Source organism: Babylonia areolata, chromosome 35 (genome assembly GCF_041734735.1).
Source record: "Babylonia areolata isolate BAREFJ2019XMU chromosome 35, ASM4173473v1, whole genome shotgun sequence".
NCBI lineage: Eukaryota > Metazoa > Mollusca > Gastropoda > Neogastropoda > Buccinidae > Babylonia > Babylonia areolata.
The window spans coordinates 17,584,832-17,603,564 of NC_134910.1; the positions used below are offsets into that span (position 1 = coordinate 17,584,832).

General features: G+C 41.6%; 1 protein-coding gene and 1 long non-coding RNA gene across 3 annotated transcripts in view; one reads left to right on the forward strand and one right to left on the reverse strand.

Moving 5' to 3' along the window:
- Positions 1-18,733, forward strand: part of LOC143277742 (uncharacterized) — a 74,424-nt gene that overhangs the window by 47,994 nt on the left and 7,697 nt on the right. The gene's annotated exons all lie outside the window — the stretch shown is intronic.
- LOC143277740 (uncharacterized) lies at positions 1,441-15,703 on the reverse strand. 2 transcript variants are annotated; one of them, XR_013053781.1, is made up of 4 exons: positions 14,187-15,703; positions 11,380-11,938; positions 8,987-9,333; positions 1,441-1,513 (listed from the first exon to the last, which is right to left on the reverse strand). XR_013053781.1 is itself a non-coding variant. In XM_076582643.1 (3 exons), the coding sequence occupies exons 1-3, from the start codon at positions 14,374-14,376 to the stop codon at positions 9,225-9,227; spliced, it is 858 nt and encodes a 285-aa protein (XP_076438758.1). In that variant the 5' UTR covers positions 14,377-15,703; the 3' UTR covers positions 8,583-9,224. The 2 variants fall into 2 exon arrangements, 1 of the variants encoding a protein (XP_076438758.1); XM_076582643.1 differs by lacking the exon at positions 1,441-1,513 and having other exon boundaries at positions 8,583-9,333.

An 18,733-nucleotide genomic window follows, 5' to 3' on the forward strand; every position in this document is an offset into this window, starting at 1 on the left:
ACAGAGCTGAATATGTGTTTTATGTTTTGATATATATATATATTTTTTTTGTTGTTGAAGAAATGGTGATGTAAACCAGAAAGTGTGAAGAAAAAGTAGCGTTACGAAAACGCAGTTCAATAATTTATAACTGTCTCTCTCATGTGCTACACTTGCGCTGGGGGGGGGGGGGGGCAGGGGAGTTGGTGGTGGGGGAGCTGCTTTATTTTCTTTTTATTTATCTACATTCAAGCAGATGCAAATGTGCTAAAAACCAAAGCAAAAATGAATCGTTTTTCATTGGTATTCAGCGAATCTTACTACTCGTGCGAAATTCCAGGCGTAACTTAACTTTCGCTTTACTGCAGCTGAACCGTCGAACCCGACAGTTTCCTTGGGGTGGGGAAGGAGAGGGTGATTTACGCCACCCTTTCCGCACTGCGTGTGTGCCTCAAAACGGCTTCAGCACTGTTAAGACAGTAAGAAGGGGCCTGCCGCGAGTGGTTTATCTCTCTTTTCTAATCTCCGGTGTCATGTATAACTTGTATGTTCTCTATGAACAATGTCAGTGTCATGTGTACCTTGTATGTTCTCTCTGTACAATGTCAGTGTCATGTATAACTTGTATGTTCTCTCTGTACAATGTCAGTGTCATGTATAACTTGTATGTTCTCTCTATACAATGTCAGTGTCCATGTATAACTTGTATGTTCTCTCAGTACTAGGTCAGTGTCATGTATAACTTGTATGTTCTCTCTGTACAATGTCAGAGTCCATGTTTGTCGCCTTTTCCACAAAGGTTCTGCGCAGTCCAAAATACAAGTTTTGTTCTTGGGTATTTTGCTTTGAACGTCTCAGACATAGTAGCCCTAATCGATTCTCTTGGAAGCCAAACGATCAACTTAAAAATGTTCAACCAGTGTATCTATCCAATAGTTGATGATACGGCTTGCCACGACTCCGAAACATCAAACCTTCTTGCCAGATCAGCTAACAGTAGATTTAAGTTTCAGCGTCATGAGCGCCATCAGAATCTGATCTGAAAGTCTGTTCCAAATGACACATTTTTTGTGCGTTCCATGCATTGGATTAGCATGTGGAGTGCAGACAGAGGGATTGCCTGTGTACAACTTGGAGTCTTTCTCTGTTCGTATCAGAGTTGCAAATAATGAACTCTGAATCTGACCCACAGTACTGCAACATCCACTGTCAAATTACTTGTTTGCACCTGTTTGTCATCATTTTTTCAGTGCATATTTCAAGTACACCTGGTTGGCTGTACTCGTGGTCTTCTTCAGGCACATTTACCCACTGGGTTCCAACAGAATGCATTTCACCCCACTTGAGCTTGAAGTCGTAGTCCGTTGCTGCAGTTGTGGACTCCACAGCCCTGTCAGTAGACCCGCTATCCTCTGTTTCCTCAGAAGGTTGGGTAGAGGCTCCACAGCGTGTGCTTCAGCTGGAAGGTCTGCTCCTGAAGTCTCGGCTGAGCAGTCTCCTGCCTTTGGCTTCTTCAGCTGTGATGCAGCATTGTCTGGAGAACAGATTTCAAACAAATTGTAATGAATAATGTCATGTGTATACATATTCTTAATAAATTGTATATATTTATACTCACATTTGTTTCTCCTGCTTCTGTATGTACACTCTATATCAATTGTAATTGTTGTAGTTGTGCTTTGTTTTGTTATCTAATCACATTGGAGTGATATTAGAGAAGTAAAAAAAAGACAACATGAATGCAAAATAAATTATAATTATATACTCATCTATAATTATAGAATCACCTATTACTTCATGCTTTTTTGACACAATCAAACTCAGTTCCATATTAGCATAGGTTGTGAAATTATATTTCCAGACCCTGACAGACAGAAAATAATTATAAAATCATTTCTATGTCAACAAAAAAATAATATAATAATGATAGAGATAATAATAATAATGATAATAATAATAAGAAGAAGAAGAATAATGTTGTCGTTGTTTGTTGTTTAGCGATCCCGGCTACAAACTCTGGGGGATGTCCAGAGGACATGTTGTGTTGCGTGTATGACAGCTTAGTCGCCACACAGGCGGCCATACTCCAGCTTCAGGCTCACTCCTCAGAGGTAGCCCACCCTCCTTCTTCTTCTCTCTTCTGCGTTCTTGGGTTTCAACTCCCACATTCACTCGTATATACACGAGTGGGCTTTTTTACATGTATGACCGTTTTTACCCTGCCATGTAGGCAGCCATACTCCGCTTTCGGAGGTGTGCATGCTGGGTATGTTGTTTCCATAACCCACCGAACGCTGACATGGATTACAGGATCTTTAACGTGCGTATTTGATCTTATGCTTGCGTATACACACGAAGGGGGTTCAGGGCGCTGGCAGGTCTGTACATTGTTGATCTGGGAGATTGTAAAAATTTCCACCCTTTACCCACCAGGCGCCGTCACCGTGATTCGAACCGGACCCTCAGTCGTAAGTCCCAACGCTTTAATCCATTCGGCTATGGCGCCCGTCGGAGCCACCCTCAACTCTCTCTCTTCAACAACATCAACAGAATTTCACTAGTGCGCAGAGGAGACTGTCACGGGTAAAGACATCTCCTATGAAGCAACACCAGAGAATTTTGATGTTGCCCTTGGTAATTTCACACTGTCACACTGAGACATGCATGAGTGGCCAGGGGCCCGAACAGTAATAATAATAAATAGAATTTTTGCACTCTGGTGAAATGCATACCGTCCAGGCCCCCCCATATAAGTCACAAATAAATTAATGAAAAATCCATTTTTTAATGTACAACTTTAAATTTGAAACCTAGGTAGATATTATAGTTGAGTATCATCCCTGAAAGTTTCTTCTTCTTTGAACACAGGCTATTAACTCCTCGAGCACCCCCAATCTAAGCATGTCAACACACCACCCACCTACCTAGCCTTGAGGGTGGATTTTTGCATGTATGGCTGTTTTTTTTATCCCACCATTAAGGTAGCCATACTCCATCTTCAGGGAGCTGGAAGAAAAATTGGCAAAAAGGCAGGATGAAGAGCACAAAAGGCAGAATTAAGAAAAGAAGCTTGGAGAAAAAATAGAGCATGGTAGGAACGAGGGAAACCCCTAACTACCTAACGACAGCATACTTGATAGCTCCTGTGGTTCCAGAAACAGGATGGGCCCTTGTAATTTCACAATCTTGCAATGCCCCACTGCAGGGATTCCTGAAAGTCTGATCGAAATCCAATCAGGTGTTTCTGAAGTTATGGTGTGGAAAGAAAAAAACAAACAAACAAAACCCAACTTAAAAACAATGCCTTCCGCTTTTTTTTTTTTTTTTTTTTTTTTTTTTTTGCGGGCAGTAATAATAATAACTAGACTTCTTGCATTCTGGTGAAAGAAAAGCGCCAGGGGCCCCCTCAAAATGTCACAAATAAAGTTATGAAAAATCCAGTTTTAATGTACGACTTTGAATTTTGAACTTCTAGGGGTAAGATATTTGTTAGTTGAGTATCATCCCTGAAAGTTTGATCAAAATCTATGCAGGCATTCTCAAATTATTGTGCCGAAAGACACAACACACACGCAAAAAAAAAACCAGCAACTGAAAATAATACTTTCTGCAAAAGTTTTTTTGCTGGCTAAATAATAATAATAATAATATAATCATACCTTTATATAGCACTTCTTCTTCTTTCTTCGAACACAGGCTATTAACTCCTATGACACCCCCAATCTAAGCATAAATCAACACACCAAACTACAACAACCTGAGCCCAAACTGCTGTAACTGTTATTTAGACTCACCTCTTTGTAAACTTTCTAAGTTTGCTGACTTTCTTTGGGAAGCCTAAGAAGAGTTCTGATCAGGATGATCTTCAGAAGGCCGTCTGTCGACAAAATGAAATGAACAAACATAGAAATTCTCTTAGCTTTGGGGGGATTTTTGACGTAGACTGGCCGCCCTCCACGCTCGATGTCGATCTTCGTCTTGGGCATTGATAGGGTGGTTTGCAGCCACAGTTTTCACGTAGGCATCGGTTTATGGTCTAAACATTCCTGTTTTCAGAAGCTTGTTCAACTTGTCCGAGGCTTGTAGGTACAGCCTAAGACAGCACAGTTTTTCTTTTTTGGCATGGATTCCACCACGTGGGCACGTTGACCTAGAAACGTAATAAAGAAGTGTTTGCTCTCGGTTTTGCCGGAAATAGACTTCCCTGAGATGTTAGCCAAGATTAGTAATGGCGGCACGCATGAAAGGTCCACAAAGTCTGCAAGAAAGTCGTGGATAACTTGAATGTTCTCTCTGTACACTGTCAGTGTCATGTATAACTTGTACGTTCTCTCAGTACAATGTCAGTGTCATCGGAGATTAGAAAAGAGAGATAAACCACTTGCAGAAATTGCTGAAGCCAGGCAGCCTGCGCCGCGGCAACACGCATTCATTATTCATGAGCTGCCTTTGCCCCGCCCAAACGTAAGGAAAGCGTCAGTCGAACGCAGTCTCCTGAGTGATTTTATAATTTGGATTACACCTTTTTTTACCCTTTTCTGTTTGCTTCATCCCACGCAGATGTCAAACTCAATTTTGTTGTGAATAACATTCTAAATATTTAGATGTATTGGTTACTTTTATTTCCCTATCACCACAGCACCATTTTTCACGAGTCGAAAGATGACCTCCATTGCGGAAAAACTATAATATTGGTCTTAACGAGATTCACTGTTTGGTTGTAGTCTGTCTGTTTCTTGCTTAAGGGCATTTAATTGATTTTTGTAACCCTGTGGGTGTGTCAGACGAGAGAACAACATCATCAGCAAATAGCAATTAAGACCAAATCAGTTGCGCCAGGTATCATTTGTATTCCATGTCTCCCCTTCTTTGATAAACTCCACTGCCAATTCACCGAGGAAAAAGGAAAACAGCTGTGTGCTTGGCATACAACCTTGTTTTAACCCCTCTTGGGACACTGAAAAAAGTCTGAATAAATACCTTTGTCACGAACACATACAAGTACAGAATCGTAGATGCTTTAACAGCCATGTAAAACTCCGAGAGAGAGAGACAGAGACTTAGAGAGAGAGATAGAGCACAATACAACGGTCTGCTCAGGCAACATAAGCGTTCGTATATATATGAATTATATATATGATTATGTACATATTGATAGATTTAGATTTTACATACTGATAGATCATATGAAATTATGTATGTATGTATTCATGTATGTATGTATAGACAGATGTTAGAAAGAGACAGAGCTGAATATGTGTTTTATGTTTTGATATTATATATATTTTTTTGTTGTTGAAGAAATGGGTGATGTAAACCAGAAAGTGTGAAGAAAAAGTAGCGTTACGATAACGCAGTTCAATAATTTATAACTGTCCTCTCTCATGTGCAACATTGCGCTGGGGGGGGGGGTGGGGGCAGGGATTTGGGTGGTGGGGGGAGCTGCTTTATTTTCTTTTTATATTATCTACATTCAAGCAGAGCAAAGTGCTAAAAACCAAAGCAAAAATGAATCGGTTTTTCATTGTATTCAGCGAATCTTACTACACGTGCGAAATTCCAGGCGTAACTTAACTTTCGCTTTACTGCAGCTGAACCGTCGAACCGACCAGTTTCCTTGGGGTGGGGTAGGAGAGGGTGATTTACCGCCACCCTTCCGCACTGCGTCTGTGAGCCTCAAAACGGCTTTCAGCACTGTTATAGACAGTAAGAAGGGGCCAGCCGCGAGTGGTTTATCTCTCTTTTCTAATCTCCGGTGTCCATGTATAACTTGTATGTTCTCTATGAACAATGTCAGTGTCATGTGTACCTTGTATGTTCCTTCTGTACAATGTCCAGTGTCATGTATAACTTGTATGTTCTCTCTGTACAATGTCAGTGTCATGTATAACTTGTATGTTCTCTCTATACAATGTCAGTGTCATGTTAACTTGTATGTTTCTCTCAGTACAATGTCAGTGTCATGTATAACTTGTATGTTCTCTCTGTACAATGTCAGAGTCCAAGTTTGTCGCCTTTTCCACAAAGGTTCTGCGCAGCGTCCAAATACAAGTTGTTCTTGGGTATTTTGCTTTGAACGACTCAGACATAGTAGCCCTAATCGTTTCTCTTGGAAGCCAAACGATCAACTTAAAAATGTTCAACCAGTGTATCTATCCAATAGTTGATGATACGGCTTGCCACCGACTCCGAAACATCAAACCTTCTGCCAGATCAGCTAACAGTAGATTAAGTTTCCAGCTTCATGAGCGCCATCAGAATCTGATCTGAAAGTTCTGTTCCAAATGACACATTTTTGTGCGGTTCCATGCATTGGATTAGCATGTGGAGTGCAGACAGAGGGATGCCTGTGTACAACTTGGAGTCTTTCTCTGTTCGTATCAGAGTTGCAAATAATGAACTCTGAATCTGACCCACCTGTACTGCAACATCCACTGTCACATTACTTGTTTGCACCTGTTTGTCATCATTTTTCAGTGCATATTTCAAGTACACTGGTTGGCTGTACTCGTGGTCTTCTTCAGGCACATTTACCCACTGGGTTCCAACAGAATGCATTTCACCCCCACTTGAGCTTGAAGTCGTAGTCGTTGCTGCAGTTGTGGACTCCACAGCCCTGTCAGTAGACCCGCTATCCTCTGTTTCCTCAGAAAGGTTGGGTTAGAGAGCTCCACAGCGTGTGCTTCAGCTGGAAGGTCTGCTCCTGAAGTCTCGGGCTGAGCAGTCTCCTGCCTTTGGCTTCTTCAGCTGTGATGCAGCATTGTCTGGAGAACAGATTTCAAACAAATTGTAATGAAAATGTCATGTGTATACATATTCTTAATAAATTGTATATATTTTATACTCACATTTGTTTCTCCTGCTTCTGTATGTACACTCTATATAAATTGTAATTGTTGTAGTTGTGCTTTGTTTTGTTATCTAATCACATTGGAGTGATATTAGAGAAGTAAAAAAAAAGACAACATGAATGCAAAATTAAATTATAATTATATACTCATCTATAATTATAGAATCACCTATTACTTCATGCTTTTTGACACAATCAAACTCAGTTCCATATAGCATAGGTTGTGAAATTATATTTCCAGACCCTGACAGACAGAAAATAATTATAAAATCATTTCTATGTCAACAAAAAAATAATAATAATAATGATAGAGATAATAATAATAATGATAATAATAATAAGAAGAAGAAGAATAATGTTGTCGTTGTTTGTTGTTTAGCGATCCCGGCTACAAACTCTGGGGGATGTCCAGAGGACATGTTGTGTTGCGTGTATGACAGCTTAGGTCGCCACACAGGCGGCCATACTCCAGCTTCAGGCTCACTCCTCAGAGGTAGCCCACCTCTTCTTCTTCTTCTTCTGCGTTCTTGGGTTTCAACTCCCACATTCACTCGTATATACACGAGTGGGCTTTTTACATGTATGACCGTTTTTACCCTGCCATGTAGGCAGCCATACTCCGCTTTCGGAGGTGTGCATGCTGGGTATGTTGTTTCCATAACCCACCGAACGCTGACATGGATTACAGGATCTTTAACGTGCGTATTTGATCTTATGCTTGCGTATACACACGAAGGGGTTCAGGCGCTGGCAGGTCTGTACATTGTTGATCTGGGAGATTGTAAAAATTTCCACCCTTTACCCACCAGGCGCCGTCACCGTGATTCGAACCCGGGACCCTCAGATCGAAAGTCCAACGCTTTAACCATTCGGCTATGGCGCCCGTCGGAGCCCACCTCAACTCTCTCTCTTCAACAACATCAACAGAATTTCACTAGTGCGCAGAGGAGACTGTCACGGGTAAAGACATCTCCTATGAAGCAACACCAGAGAATTTTGATGTTGGCCCTTGGTAATTTCACACTGTCACACTGGAGACATGCATGAGTGGCCAGGGCCGAACAGTAATAATAATAAATAGAATTTTTGCACTCTGGTGAATGCATACCGTCCAGGCCCCCCATATAAGTCACAAATAAATTAATGAAAAATCCAGTTTTTAATGTACAACTTTAAATTTGAAACCTAAGGTAGATATTATAGTTGAGTATCATCCCTGAAAGTTTCTTCTTCTTTGAAACACAGGCTATTAACTCCTGCGAGCACCCCCAATCTAAGCATGTCAACACACCACCCACCTACCTAGCCGTGAGGGTGGATTTTTGCATGTATGGCTGTTTTTTTTATCCACCATTAAGGTAGCCATACTCCATCTTCAGGGAGCTGGGAAGAAAATTGGCAAAAAGGCAGGATGAAGAGCACAAAAGGCAGAATTAAGAAAAGAAGCTTGGAGAAAAAATAGAGCATGGTAGGAACGAGGAACCCCTAACTACCTAACGACAGCATACTTGATAGCTCCTGTGGTTCCAGAAACAGGAGGGGCCCTTAATTTCACAATCTGCAATGCCCCACTGCAGGGATTCCTGAAAGTCTGATCGAAATCCAATCAGGTGTTCTGAAGTTATGGTGTGGAAAGAAAAAAACAAACAAACAAAACCCAACTTAAAACAATGCCTTCCGCTTTTTTTTTTTTTTTTTTTTTTTTTTGCGGGCAGTAATAATAATAACTAGACTTCTTGCATTCTGGTGAAAGTAAAGCGCCAGGGGCCCCCTCAAAATGTCACAAATAAAGTTATGAAAAAATCCAGTTTTTAATGTACGACTTTGAATTTTGAACTTCTAGGGGTAGATATTGTAGTTGAGTATCATCCCTGAAAGTTTGATCAAAATCTATGCAGGCATTCTCAAATTATTGTGCCGAAAGACACACACACACGAAAAAAAAAAACCAGCAACTGAAAATAATACTTTCTGCAAAAGTTTTTTTGCTGGCTAAATAATAATAATAATAATATAATGCATACCTTTTATATAGCACTTCTTCTTCTTCTTCGAACACAGGCTATTAACTCCTATGAACACCCCCAATCTAAGCATAAATCAACACACCAAACTACACCTGAGCCCAAAACTGCTGTAACTGTTATTTAGACTCACCTCTTTGTAACTTTCTAAGTTTGCTGACTTTCTTTGGGAAGCCTAAGAAGAGTTCTGGATCAGGATGATCTTCAGAAGGCCGTCTGTCGACAAAATGAAATGAACAAACATAGAAATTCTCTAGCTTTGGGGGATTTTTGACGTAGACTGCCGCCCTCCACGCTCGATGTCGATCTTCGTCTTGGGGCATTGATAGGGTGGTTTGCAGCCACAGTTTTCACGTAGCATCGGTTTATGGTCAAAACATTCCTGTTTCAGAAGCTTGTTCAACTTGTCCGAGCTTGTAGGTACAGCCTAAGACAGCACAGTTTTTCTTTTTTGGCATGGTTCCACGTGGGCACGTTGACCTAGAACGTAATAAAAAAGTGTTTGCTCTCGGTTTTGCCGGAAATAGACTTCCCTGAGATGTTAGCCAAGATTAGTAATGGCGGCACGCATGAATGGTCCACAAAGTCTGCAAGAAAGTCGTGGATAACTTGAATGTTCTCTCTGTACACTGTCAGTGTCATGTATAACTTGTACGTTCTCTCAGTACAATGTCAGTGTCATCGGAGATTAGAAAAGAGAGATAAACCACTTGCAGAAATTGCTGAAGCCAGGCAGCCTGCGCCGCGGCACGCATTCATTATTCATGAGCTGCCTTTGCCCCGCCCAAACGTAAGGAAAGCGTCAGTCGAACGCAGTCTCCTGAGTGATTTTATAATTTGGATTACACCTTTTTTCCCTTTTCTGTTTGCTTCATCCCACACAGATGTCAAACTCAATTTTGTTGTGAATAACATTCCTAAATATTTATATGTATTGGTTACTTTTATTTCCCTATCACCACAGCACCATTTTTCACGAGTCGAAAGATGACCTCCATTGCGGAAAACTATAATATTGGTCTTAACGAGATTCACTGTTTGTTGTAGTCTGTCTGTTTCTTGCTTAAGGGCATTTAATTGATTTTGTAACCCTGTGGGTGTGTCAGACGAGAGAACAACATCATCAGCAAATAGCATTAAGACCAAATCTGTTGCGCCAGGTATCATTTGTATTCCATGTCTCCCCTTCTTTGATAACTCCACTGCCAATTCACCGATGAAAAAGGAAAACAGCTGTGTGCTTGGCATACAACCTTGTTTAACCCCTCTTGGACACTGAAAAAAGTCTGAATAAATACCTTTGTCACGAACACATACAAGTACAGAATCGTAGATGCTTTTAACAGCCATGTAAAACTCCCGAGAGAGAGAGACAGAGACTTAGAGAGAGAGATAGAGCACAATACAACGGTCTGCTCAGGCAACATGAAGCGTTCGTATATATATGAATTATATATATGATTATGTACATATTGATAGATTTAGATTTACATACTGATAGATCTATATGAAATTATGTATGTATGTATTCATGTATGTATGTATAGACAGATGTTAGAAGAGAGACAGAGCTGAATATGTGTTTTATGTTTTGATATATATATATATTTTTTTGTTGTTGAAGAAATGGTGATGTAAACCAGAAAGTGTGAAGAAAAAGTAGCGTTACGAAAACGCAGTTCAATAATTTATAACTGTCTCTCTCATGTGCAACATTGCGCTGGGGGGGGGGGGGGGGGGGGGGGGGCAGGGAGTTGGTGGTGGGGGGAGCTGCTTTATTTTCTTTTTATATTATCTACATTCAAGCAGATGCAAATGTGCTAAAAACCAAAGCAAAAATGAATCGGTTTTCATTGTATTCAGCGAATCTTACTACACGTGCGAAATTCCAGGCGTAACTTAACTTTCGCTTTACTGCAGCTGAACCGTCGAACCGACCAGTTTCCTTGGGGTGGGGAAGGAGAGGGTGATTTACCGCCACCCTTCCGCACTGCGTGTGTGCCTCAAAACGGCTTCAGCACTGTTATAGACAGTAAGAAGGGGCCTGCCGCGAGTGGTTTATCTCTCTTTTCTAATCTCCGGTGTCATGTATAACTTGTATGTTCTCTATGAACAATGTCAGTGTCATGTGTACCTTGTATGTTCTCTCTGTACAATGTCAGTGTCATGTATAACTTGTATGTTCTCTCTGTACAATGTCAGTGTCATGTATAACTTGTATGTTCTCTCTATACAATGTCAGTGTCATGTATAACTTGTATGTTCTCTCAGTACAATGTCAGTGTCATGTATAACTTGTATGTTCTCTCTGTACAATGTCAGAGTCCAAGTTTGTCGCCTTTTCCACAAAGGTTTCTGCGCAGTCCAAAATACAAGTTGTTCTTGGGTATTTTGCTTTGAACGACTCAGACATAGTAGCCCTAATCGTTTCTCTTGGAAGCCAAACGATCAACTTAAAAATGTTCAACCAGTGTATCTATCCAATAGTTGATGATACGGCTTGCCACCGACTCCGAAACATCAAACCTTCTTGCCAGATCAGCTAACAGTAGATTAAGTTTCAGCTTCATGAGCGCCATCAGAATCTGATCTGAAAGTTCTGTTCCAAATGACACATTTTTGTGCGGTTCCATGCATTGGATTAGCATGTGGAGTGCAGACAGAGGGATGCCTGTGTACAACTTGGAGTCTTTCTCTGTTCGTATCAGAGTTGCAAATAATGAACTCTGAATCTGACCCACCTGTACTGCAACATCCACTGTCACATTACTTGTTTGCACCTGTTTGTCATCATTTTTCAGTGCATATTTCAAGTACACTGGTTGGCTGTACTCGTGGTCTTCTTCAGGCACATTTACCCACTGGGTTCCAACAGAATGCATTTCACCCCCACTTGAGCTTGAAGTCGTAGTCGTTGCTGCAGTTGTGGACTCCACAGCCCTGTCAGTAGACCCGCTATCCTCTGTTTCCTCAGAAAGGTTGGGTAGAGGCTCCACAGCGTGTGCTTCAGCTGGAAGGTCTGCTCCTGAAGTCTCGGCTGAGCAGTCTCCTGCCTTTGGCTTCTTCAGCTGTGATGCAGCATTGTCTGGAGAACAGATTTCAAACAAATTGTAATGAAAATGTCATGTGTATACATATTCTTAATAAATTGTATATATTTATACTCACATTTGTTTCTCCTGCTTCTGTATGTACACTCTATATAAATTGTAATTGTTGTAGTTGTGCTTTGTTTTGTTATCTAATCACATTGGAGTGATATTAGAGAAGTAAAAAAAAGACAACATGAATGCAAAATTAAATTATAATTATATACTCATCTATAATTATAGAATCACCTATTACTTCATGCTTTTTGACACAATCAAACTCAGTTCCATATAGCATAGGTTGTGAAATTATATTTCCAGACCCTGACAGACAGAAAATAATTATAAAATCATTTCTATGTCAACAAAAAAATAATAATAATAATGATAGAGATAATAATAATAATGATAATAATAATAATAAGAAGAAGAATAATGTTGTCGTTGTTTGTTGTTAGCGATCCCGGCTACAAACTCTGGGGGATGTCCAGAGGACATGTTGTGTTGCGTGTATGACAGCTTAGTCGCCACACAGGCGGCCATACTCCAGCTTCAGGCTCACTCCTCAGAGGTAGCCCACCTCTTCTTCTTCTTCTTCTGCGTTCTTGGGTTTCAACTCCCACATTCACTCGTATATACACGAGTGGGCTTTTTACATGTATGACCGTTTTTACCCTGCCATGTAGGCAGCCATACTCCGCTTTCGGAGGTGTGCATGCTGGGTATGTTGTTTCCATAACCCACCGAACGCTGACATGGATTACAGGATCTTTAACGTGCGTATTTGATCTTATGCTTGCGTATACACACGAAGGGGGTTCAGGCGCTGGCAGGTCTGTACATTGTTGATCTGGGAGATTGTAAAAATTTCCACCCTTTACCCACCAGGCGCCGTCACCGTGATTCGAACCCGGGACCCTCAGATCGAAAGTCCAACGCTTTAACCATTCGGCTATGGCGCCCGTCGGAGCCCACCTCAACTCTCTCTCTTCAACAACATCAACAGAATTTCACTAGTGCGCAGAGGAGACTGTCACGGGTAAAGACATCTCCTATGAAGCAACACCAGAGAATTTTGATGTTGGCCCTTTGGTAATTTCACACTGTCACACTGGAGACATGCATGAGTGGCCAGGGCCGAACAGTAATAATAATAAATAGAATTTTTGCACTCTGGTGAATGCATACCGTCCAGGCCCCCCATATAAGTCACAAATAAATTAATGAAAAATCCAGTTTTTAATGTACAACTTTAAATTTGAAACCTAAGGTAGATATTATAGTTGAGTATCATCCCTGAAAGTTTCTTCTTCTTTGAACACAGGCTATTAACTCCTGCGAGCACCCCCAATCTAAGCATGTCAACACACCACCCACCTACCTAGCCGTGAGGGTGGATTTTTGCATGTATGGCTGTTTTTTTTATCCCACCATTAAGGTAGCCATACTCCATCTTCAGGGAGCTGGGAAGAAAAATTGGCAAAAAGGCAGGATGAAGAGCACAAAAGGCAGAATTAAGAAAAGAAGCTTGGAGAAAAAATAGAGCATGGTAGGAACGAGGAACCCCTAACTACCTAACGACAGCATACTTGATAGCTCCTGTGGTTCCAGAAACAGGAGGGGCCCTTAATTTCACAATCTGCAATGCCCCACTGCAGGGATTCCTGAAAGTCTGATCGAAATCCAATCAGGTGTTCTGAAGTTATGGTGTGGAAAGAAAAAAACAAAAACAAACAAACAAAACCCAACTTAAAACAATGCCTTCCGCTTTTTTTTTTTTTTTTTTTTTTTTTTTGCGGGCAGTAATAATAATAACTAGACTTCTTGCATTCTGGTGAAAGTAAAGCGCCAGGGGCCCCCTCAAAATGTCACAAATAAAGTTATGAAAAAATCCAGTTTTTAATGTACGACTTTGAATTTTGAACTTCTAGGGGTAGATATTGTAGTTGAGTATCATCCCTGAAAGTTTGATCAAAATCTATGCAGGCATTCTCAAATTATTGTGCCGAAAGACACACACACACGAAAAAAAAAACCAGCAACTGAAAATAATACTTTCTGCAAAAGTTTTTTTGCTGGCTAAATAATAATAATAATAATATAATGCATACCTTTTATATAGCACTTCTTCTTCTTCTTCGAACACAGGCTATTAACTCCTATGAACACCCCCAATCTAAGCATAAATCAACACACCAAACTACACCTGAGCCCAAAACTGCTGTAACTGTTATTTAGACTCACCTCTTTGTAACTTTCTAAGTTTGCTGACTTTCTTTGGGAAGCCTAAGAAGAGTTCTGGATCAGGATGATCTTCAGAAGGCCGTCTGTCGACAAAATGAAATGAACAAACATAGAAATTCTCTAGCTTTGGGGGATTTTTGACGTAGACTGCCGCCCTCCACGCTCGATGTCGATCTTCGTCTTGGGGCATTGATAGGGTGGTTTGCAGCCACAGTTTTCACGTAGCATCGGTTTATGGTCAAAACATTCCTGTTTCAGAAGCTTGTTCAACTTGTCCGAGCTTGTAGGTACAGCCTAAGACAGCACAGTTTTTCTTTTTTGGCATGGTTCCACGTGGGCACGTTGACCTAGAACGTAATAAAAAAGTGTTTGCTCTCGGTTTTGCCGGAAATAGACTTCCCTGAGATGTTAGCCAAGATTAGTAATGGCGGCACGCATGAATGGTCCACAAAGTCTGCAAGAAAGTCGTGGATAACTTGAATGTTCTCTCTGTACACTGTCAGTGTCATGTATAACTTGTACGTTCTCTCAGTACAATGTCAGTGTCATCGGAGATTAGAAAAGAGAGATAAACCACTTGCAGAAATTGCTGAAGCCAGGCAGCCTGCGCCGCGGCACGCATTCATTATTCATGAGCTGCCTTTGCCCCGCCCAAACGTAAGGAAAGCGTCAGTCGAACGCAGTCTCCTGAGTGATTTTATAATTTGGATTACACCTTTTTTCCCTTTTCTGTTTGCTTCATCCCACGCAGATGTCAAACTCAATTTTGTTGTGAATAACATTCCTAAATATTTATATGTATTGGTTACTTTTATTTCCCTATCACCACAGCACCATTTTTCACGAGTCGAAAGATGACCTCCATTGCGGAAAACTATAATATTGGTCTTAACGAGATTCACTGTTTGTTGTAGTCTGTCTGTTTCTTGCTTAAGGGCATTTAATTGATTTTGTAACCCTGTGGGTGTGTCAGACGAGAGAACAACATCATCAGCAAATAGCATTAAGACCAAATCTGTTGCGCCAGGTATCATTTGTATTCCATGTCTCCCCTTCTTTGATAACTCCACTGCCAATTCACCGATGAAAAAGGAAAACAGCTGTGTGCTTGGCATACAACCTTGTTTAACCCCTCTTGGACACTGAAAAAAGTCTGAATAAATACCTTTGTCACGAACACATACAAGTACAGAATCGTAGATGCTTTTAACAGCCATGTAAAACTCCCGAGAGAGAGAGACAGAGACTTAGAGAGAGAGATAGAGCACAATACAACGGTCTGCTCAGGCAACATGAAGCGTTCGTATATATATGAATTATATATATGATTATGTACATATTGATAGATTTAGATTTACATACTGATAGATCTATATGAAATTATGTATGTATGTATTCATGTATGTATGTATAGACAGATGTTAGAAGAGAGACAGAGCTGAATATGTGTTTTATGTTTTGATATATATATATATATTTTTTTGTTGTTGAAGAAATGGTGATGTAAACCAGAAAGTGTGAAGAAAAAGTAGCGTTACGAAAACGCAGTTCAATAATTTATAACTGTCTCTCTCATGTGCAACATTGCGCTGGGGGGGGGGGGGGGGGGGGGCAGGGAGTTGGTGGTGGGGGGAGCTGCTTTATTTTCTTTTTATATTATCTACATTCAAGCAGATGCAAATGTGCTAAAAACCAAAGCAAAAATGAATCGGTTTTCATTGTATTCAGCGAATCTTACTACACGTGCGAAATTCCAGGCGTAACTTAACTTTCGCTTTACTGCAGCTGAACCGTCGAACCGACCAGTTTCCTTGGGGTGGGGAAGGAGAGGGTGATTTACCGCCACCCTTCCGCACTGCGTGTGTGCCTCAAAACGGCTTCAGCACTGTTATAGACAGTAAGAAGGGGCCTGCCGCGAGTGGTTTATCTCTCTTTTCTAATCTCCGGTGTCATGTATAACTTGTATGTTCTCTATGAACAATGTCAGTGTCATGTGTACCTTGTATGTTCTCTCTGTACAATGTCAGTGTCATGTATAACTTGTATGTTCTCTCTGTACAATGTCAGTGTCATGTATAACTTGTATGTTCTCTCTATACAATGTCAGTGTCATGTATAACTTGTATGTTCTCTCAGTACAATGTCAGTGTCATGTATAACTTGTATGTTCTCTCTGTACAATGTCAGTGACATGTATAACTTGTATTTTCTCTCTGCACAATGTCAGTGTCATGTATAGCTTGTATGTTCTCTCTGTACAATGTCAGTGTCATGTATAACTTGTATGTTCTCTCTGTACAATGTCAGTGTCATGTATAACTTGTATGTTCTCTCTGTACAATGTCAGTGTCATGTATAGCTTGTATGTTCTCTCTGTACAATGTCAGTGTCATGTATAACTTGTATGTTCTCTCTGTACAATGTCAGTGTTATGTATAACTTGTCTGTTCTCTCTGTACAATGTCAGTGTCATGTATAACTTGTATGTTCTCTCTGTACAATGTCAGTGTCATGTATAACTTATATGTTCTCTCTGTACAATGTCAGTGTCGCGCTCAACTCTCTGCTACAATGTGGCTGTGAAATCTTTTAATGTATGCAAGCAGATGCTCCAAATGTTTTACACATCTGTTGTCTGCAGTGTTTTAACATACGGAGCCATGTGCTGGGGGGGAAACCTGACCAAACATGACAAAGACAGGTTGGAAAAAGTCATTAGGAAAGCGGGTGGGGTGGTGGGTATAAGACAAGACGCCTTTAGCGACATGCACAATAGAAAACTGACTGACAGACTAATAACAATTTTGAACGACGAAAGACACCCACTACATGATGACATTAATAGCAGAAGGTCAGACAGAAGTGGTAGGTTTAGAGCTCCACGCGCAAGAACATCCTGATACATTAATTCATTTATTCCTACAGCCATTCGCGCACACAATCAAAACATCCAGTACACTAAGTGAACCCTCCCACCCCACAAGCCCCCTCACAACAGCAACACCTGAACTTCACCAGCAGACGAGTGTATGGGAGCAGACATGCGTGCATGTGGGACTGAGCGGGTGAGCACGGGCAAGCATTTCTGTGTGTGTGTAATCGGAAGTGATTTTTAAATATTTTCTTATTTTACTTGGATTTCATGTATCTTAATGTTCTGATTTTATTGACATGACATACGTTATGTGCATGCATACGTTGTTTGTGTGTGTGTGAATGAGTGTGTGTGTGTGTGCATTTTACTTATATATACGATTTATTCCCTTGATGTTTTTATTTATGTATTGTTGTACAATACCTTATGGTCTTAATGTGTGTGTGCGTGTGTGTGTGCATGTGTGTGGGTGTGTGTGTGTGCGTGTGTGTGTGTGTGCGTGCGTGCACACATGTCATTTTTAGTAATTTATACCCTTTTTTTGTTGGATGTTTTCATTTGTTAATATTGTTGTGCAATACCCTATTGTCTTAACATGAGTATGCGTGTGGGGGGGTTAGTATATCATCAGCTATTGGGAATTCTTATTTGACTAGTTTTAATCTCTTCTTATGTTGCGCATGATTTTGTGCCAGTGTTTACAATGAGCCTGTGATTGCACAATTTAATTTCCATGTGGATTAATAAAGTGTTTTTGATTTGATTTGATTTGAATCAGAAATACATCGGATTGTTCCCCTATTTGCCTATCCTCATTTCCGCTCTTCCCACCTGCACCCTCCATCCTTCCCACTACCCGCCTCAACCCCACTCCATCCCCACGCCATCCCACTCCAACCCCACTTGATCTCCACTCCACTCCCACTCCATCCCACTCCATGCCTACCCCATCCCACTCCATCCCTACCCCATCCCCACTCCATGCCTACCCCATCCCCACTCCATCCCTACCCCATCCCACTCCATGCCTACCCCATCCCCACTCCATCCCTACCCCATCCCCACTCCATCCCCACTCCATCCCCACTCCATCCCTACCCCATCCCCACTCCATCCCCACTCCATCCCACTCCATGCCTACCCCATCCCCACTCCATCCCTACCCCATCCCCACTCCATCCCACTCCATCCCTACCCCATCCCCCCTCCATCCCCACTCCATCCCCACTCCATCCCTACCCCATCCCCACTCCATCCCACTCCATCCCTACCCCATCCCCACGCCATCCCACTCCAACCCCACTTGATCTCCACTTCACTCCCACGCCACTCCCACTCCATGCCTACCCAATCCCCACTCCATCCCTACCCCATCCCCACTCCATCCCCACTCCATCCCCACTCCATCCCACTCCATGCCTACCCCATCCCCACTCCATCCCACTCCATGCCTACCCCATCCCCACTCCATCCCACTCCATCCCTACCCCATCCCCACGCCATCCCACTCCAACCCCACTTGATCTCCACTTCACTCCCACGCCACTCCCACTCCATGCCTACCCCATCCCCACTCCATCCCTACCCCATCCCCACTCCATCCCTACCCCATCCCCACTCCATCCCCACTCCATGCCTACCCCATCCCCACTCCATTCCACTCCATCCCTAC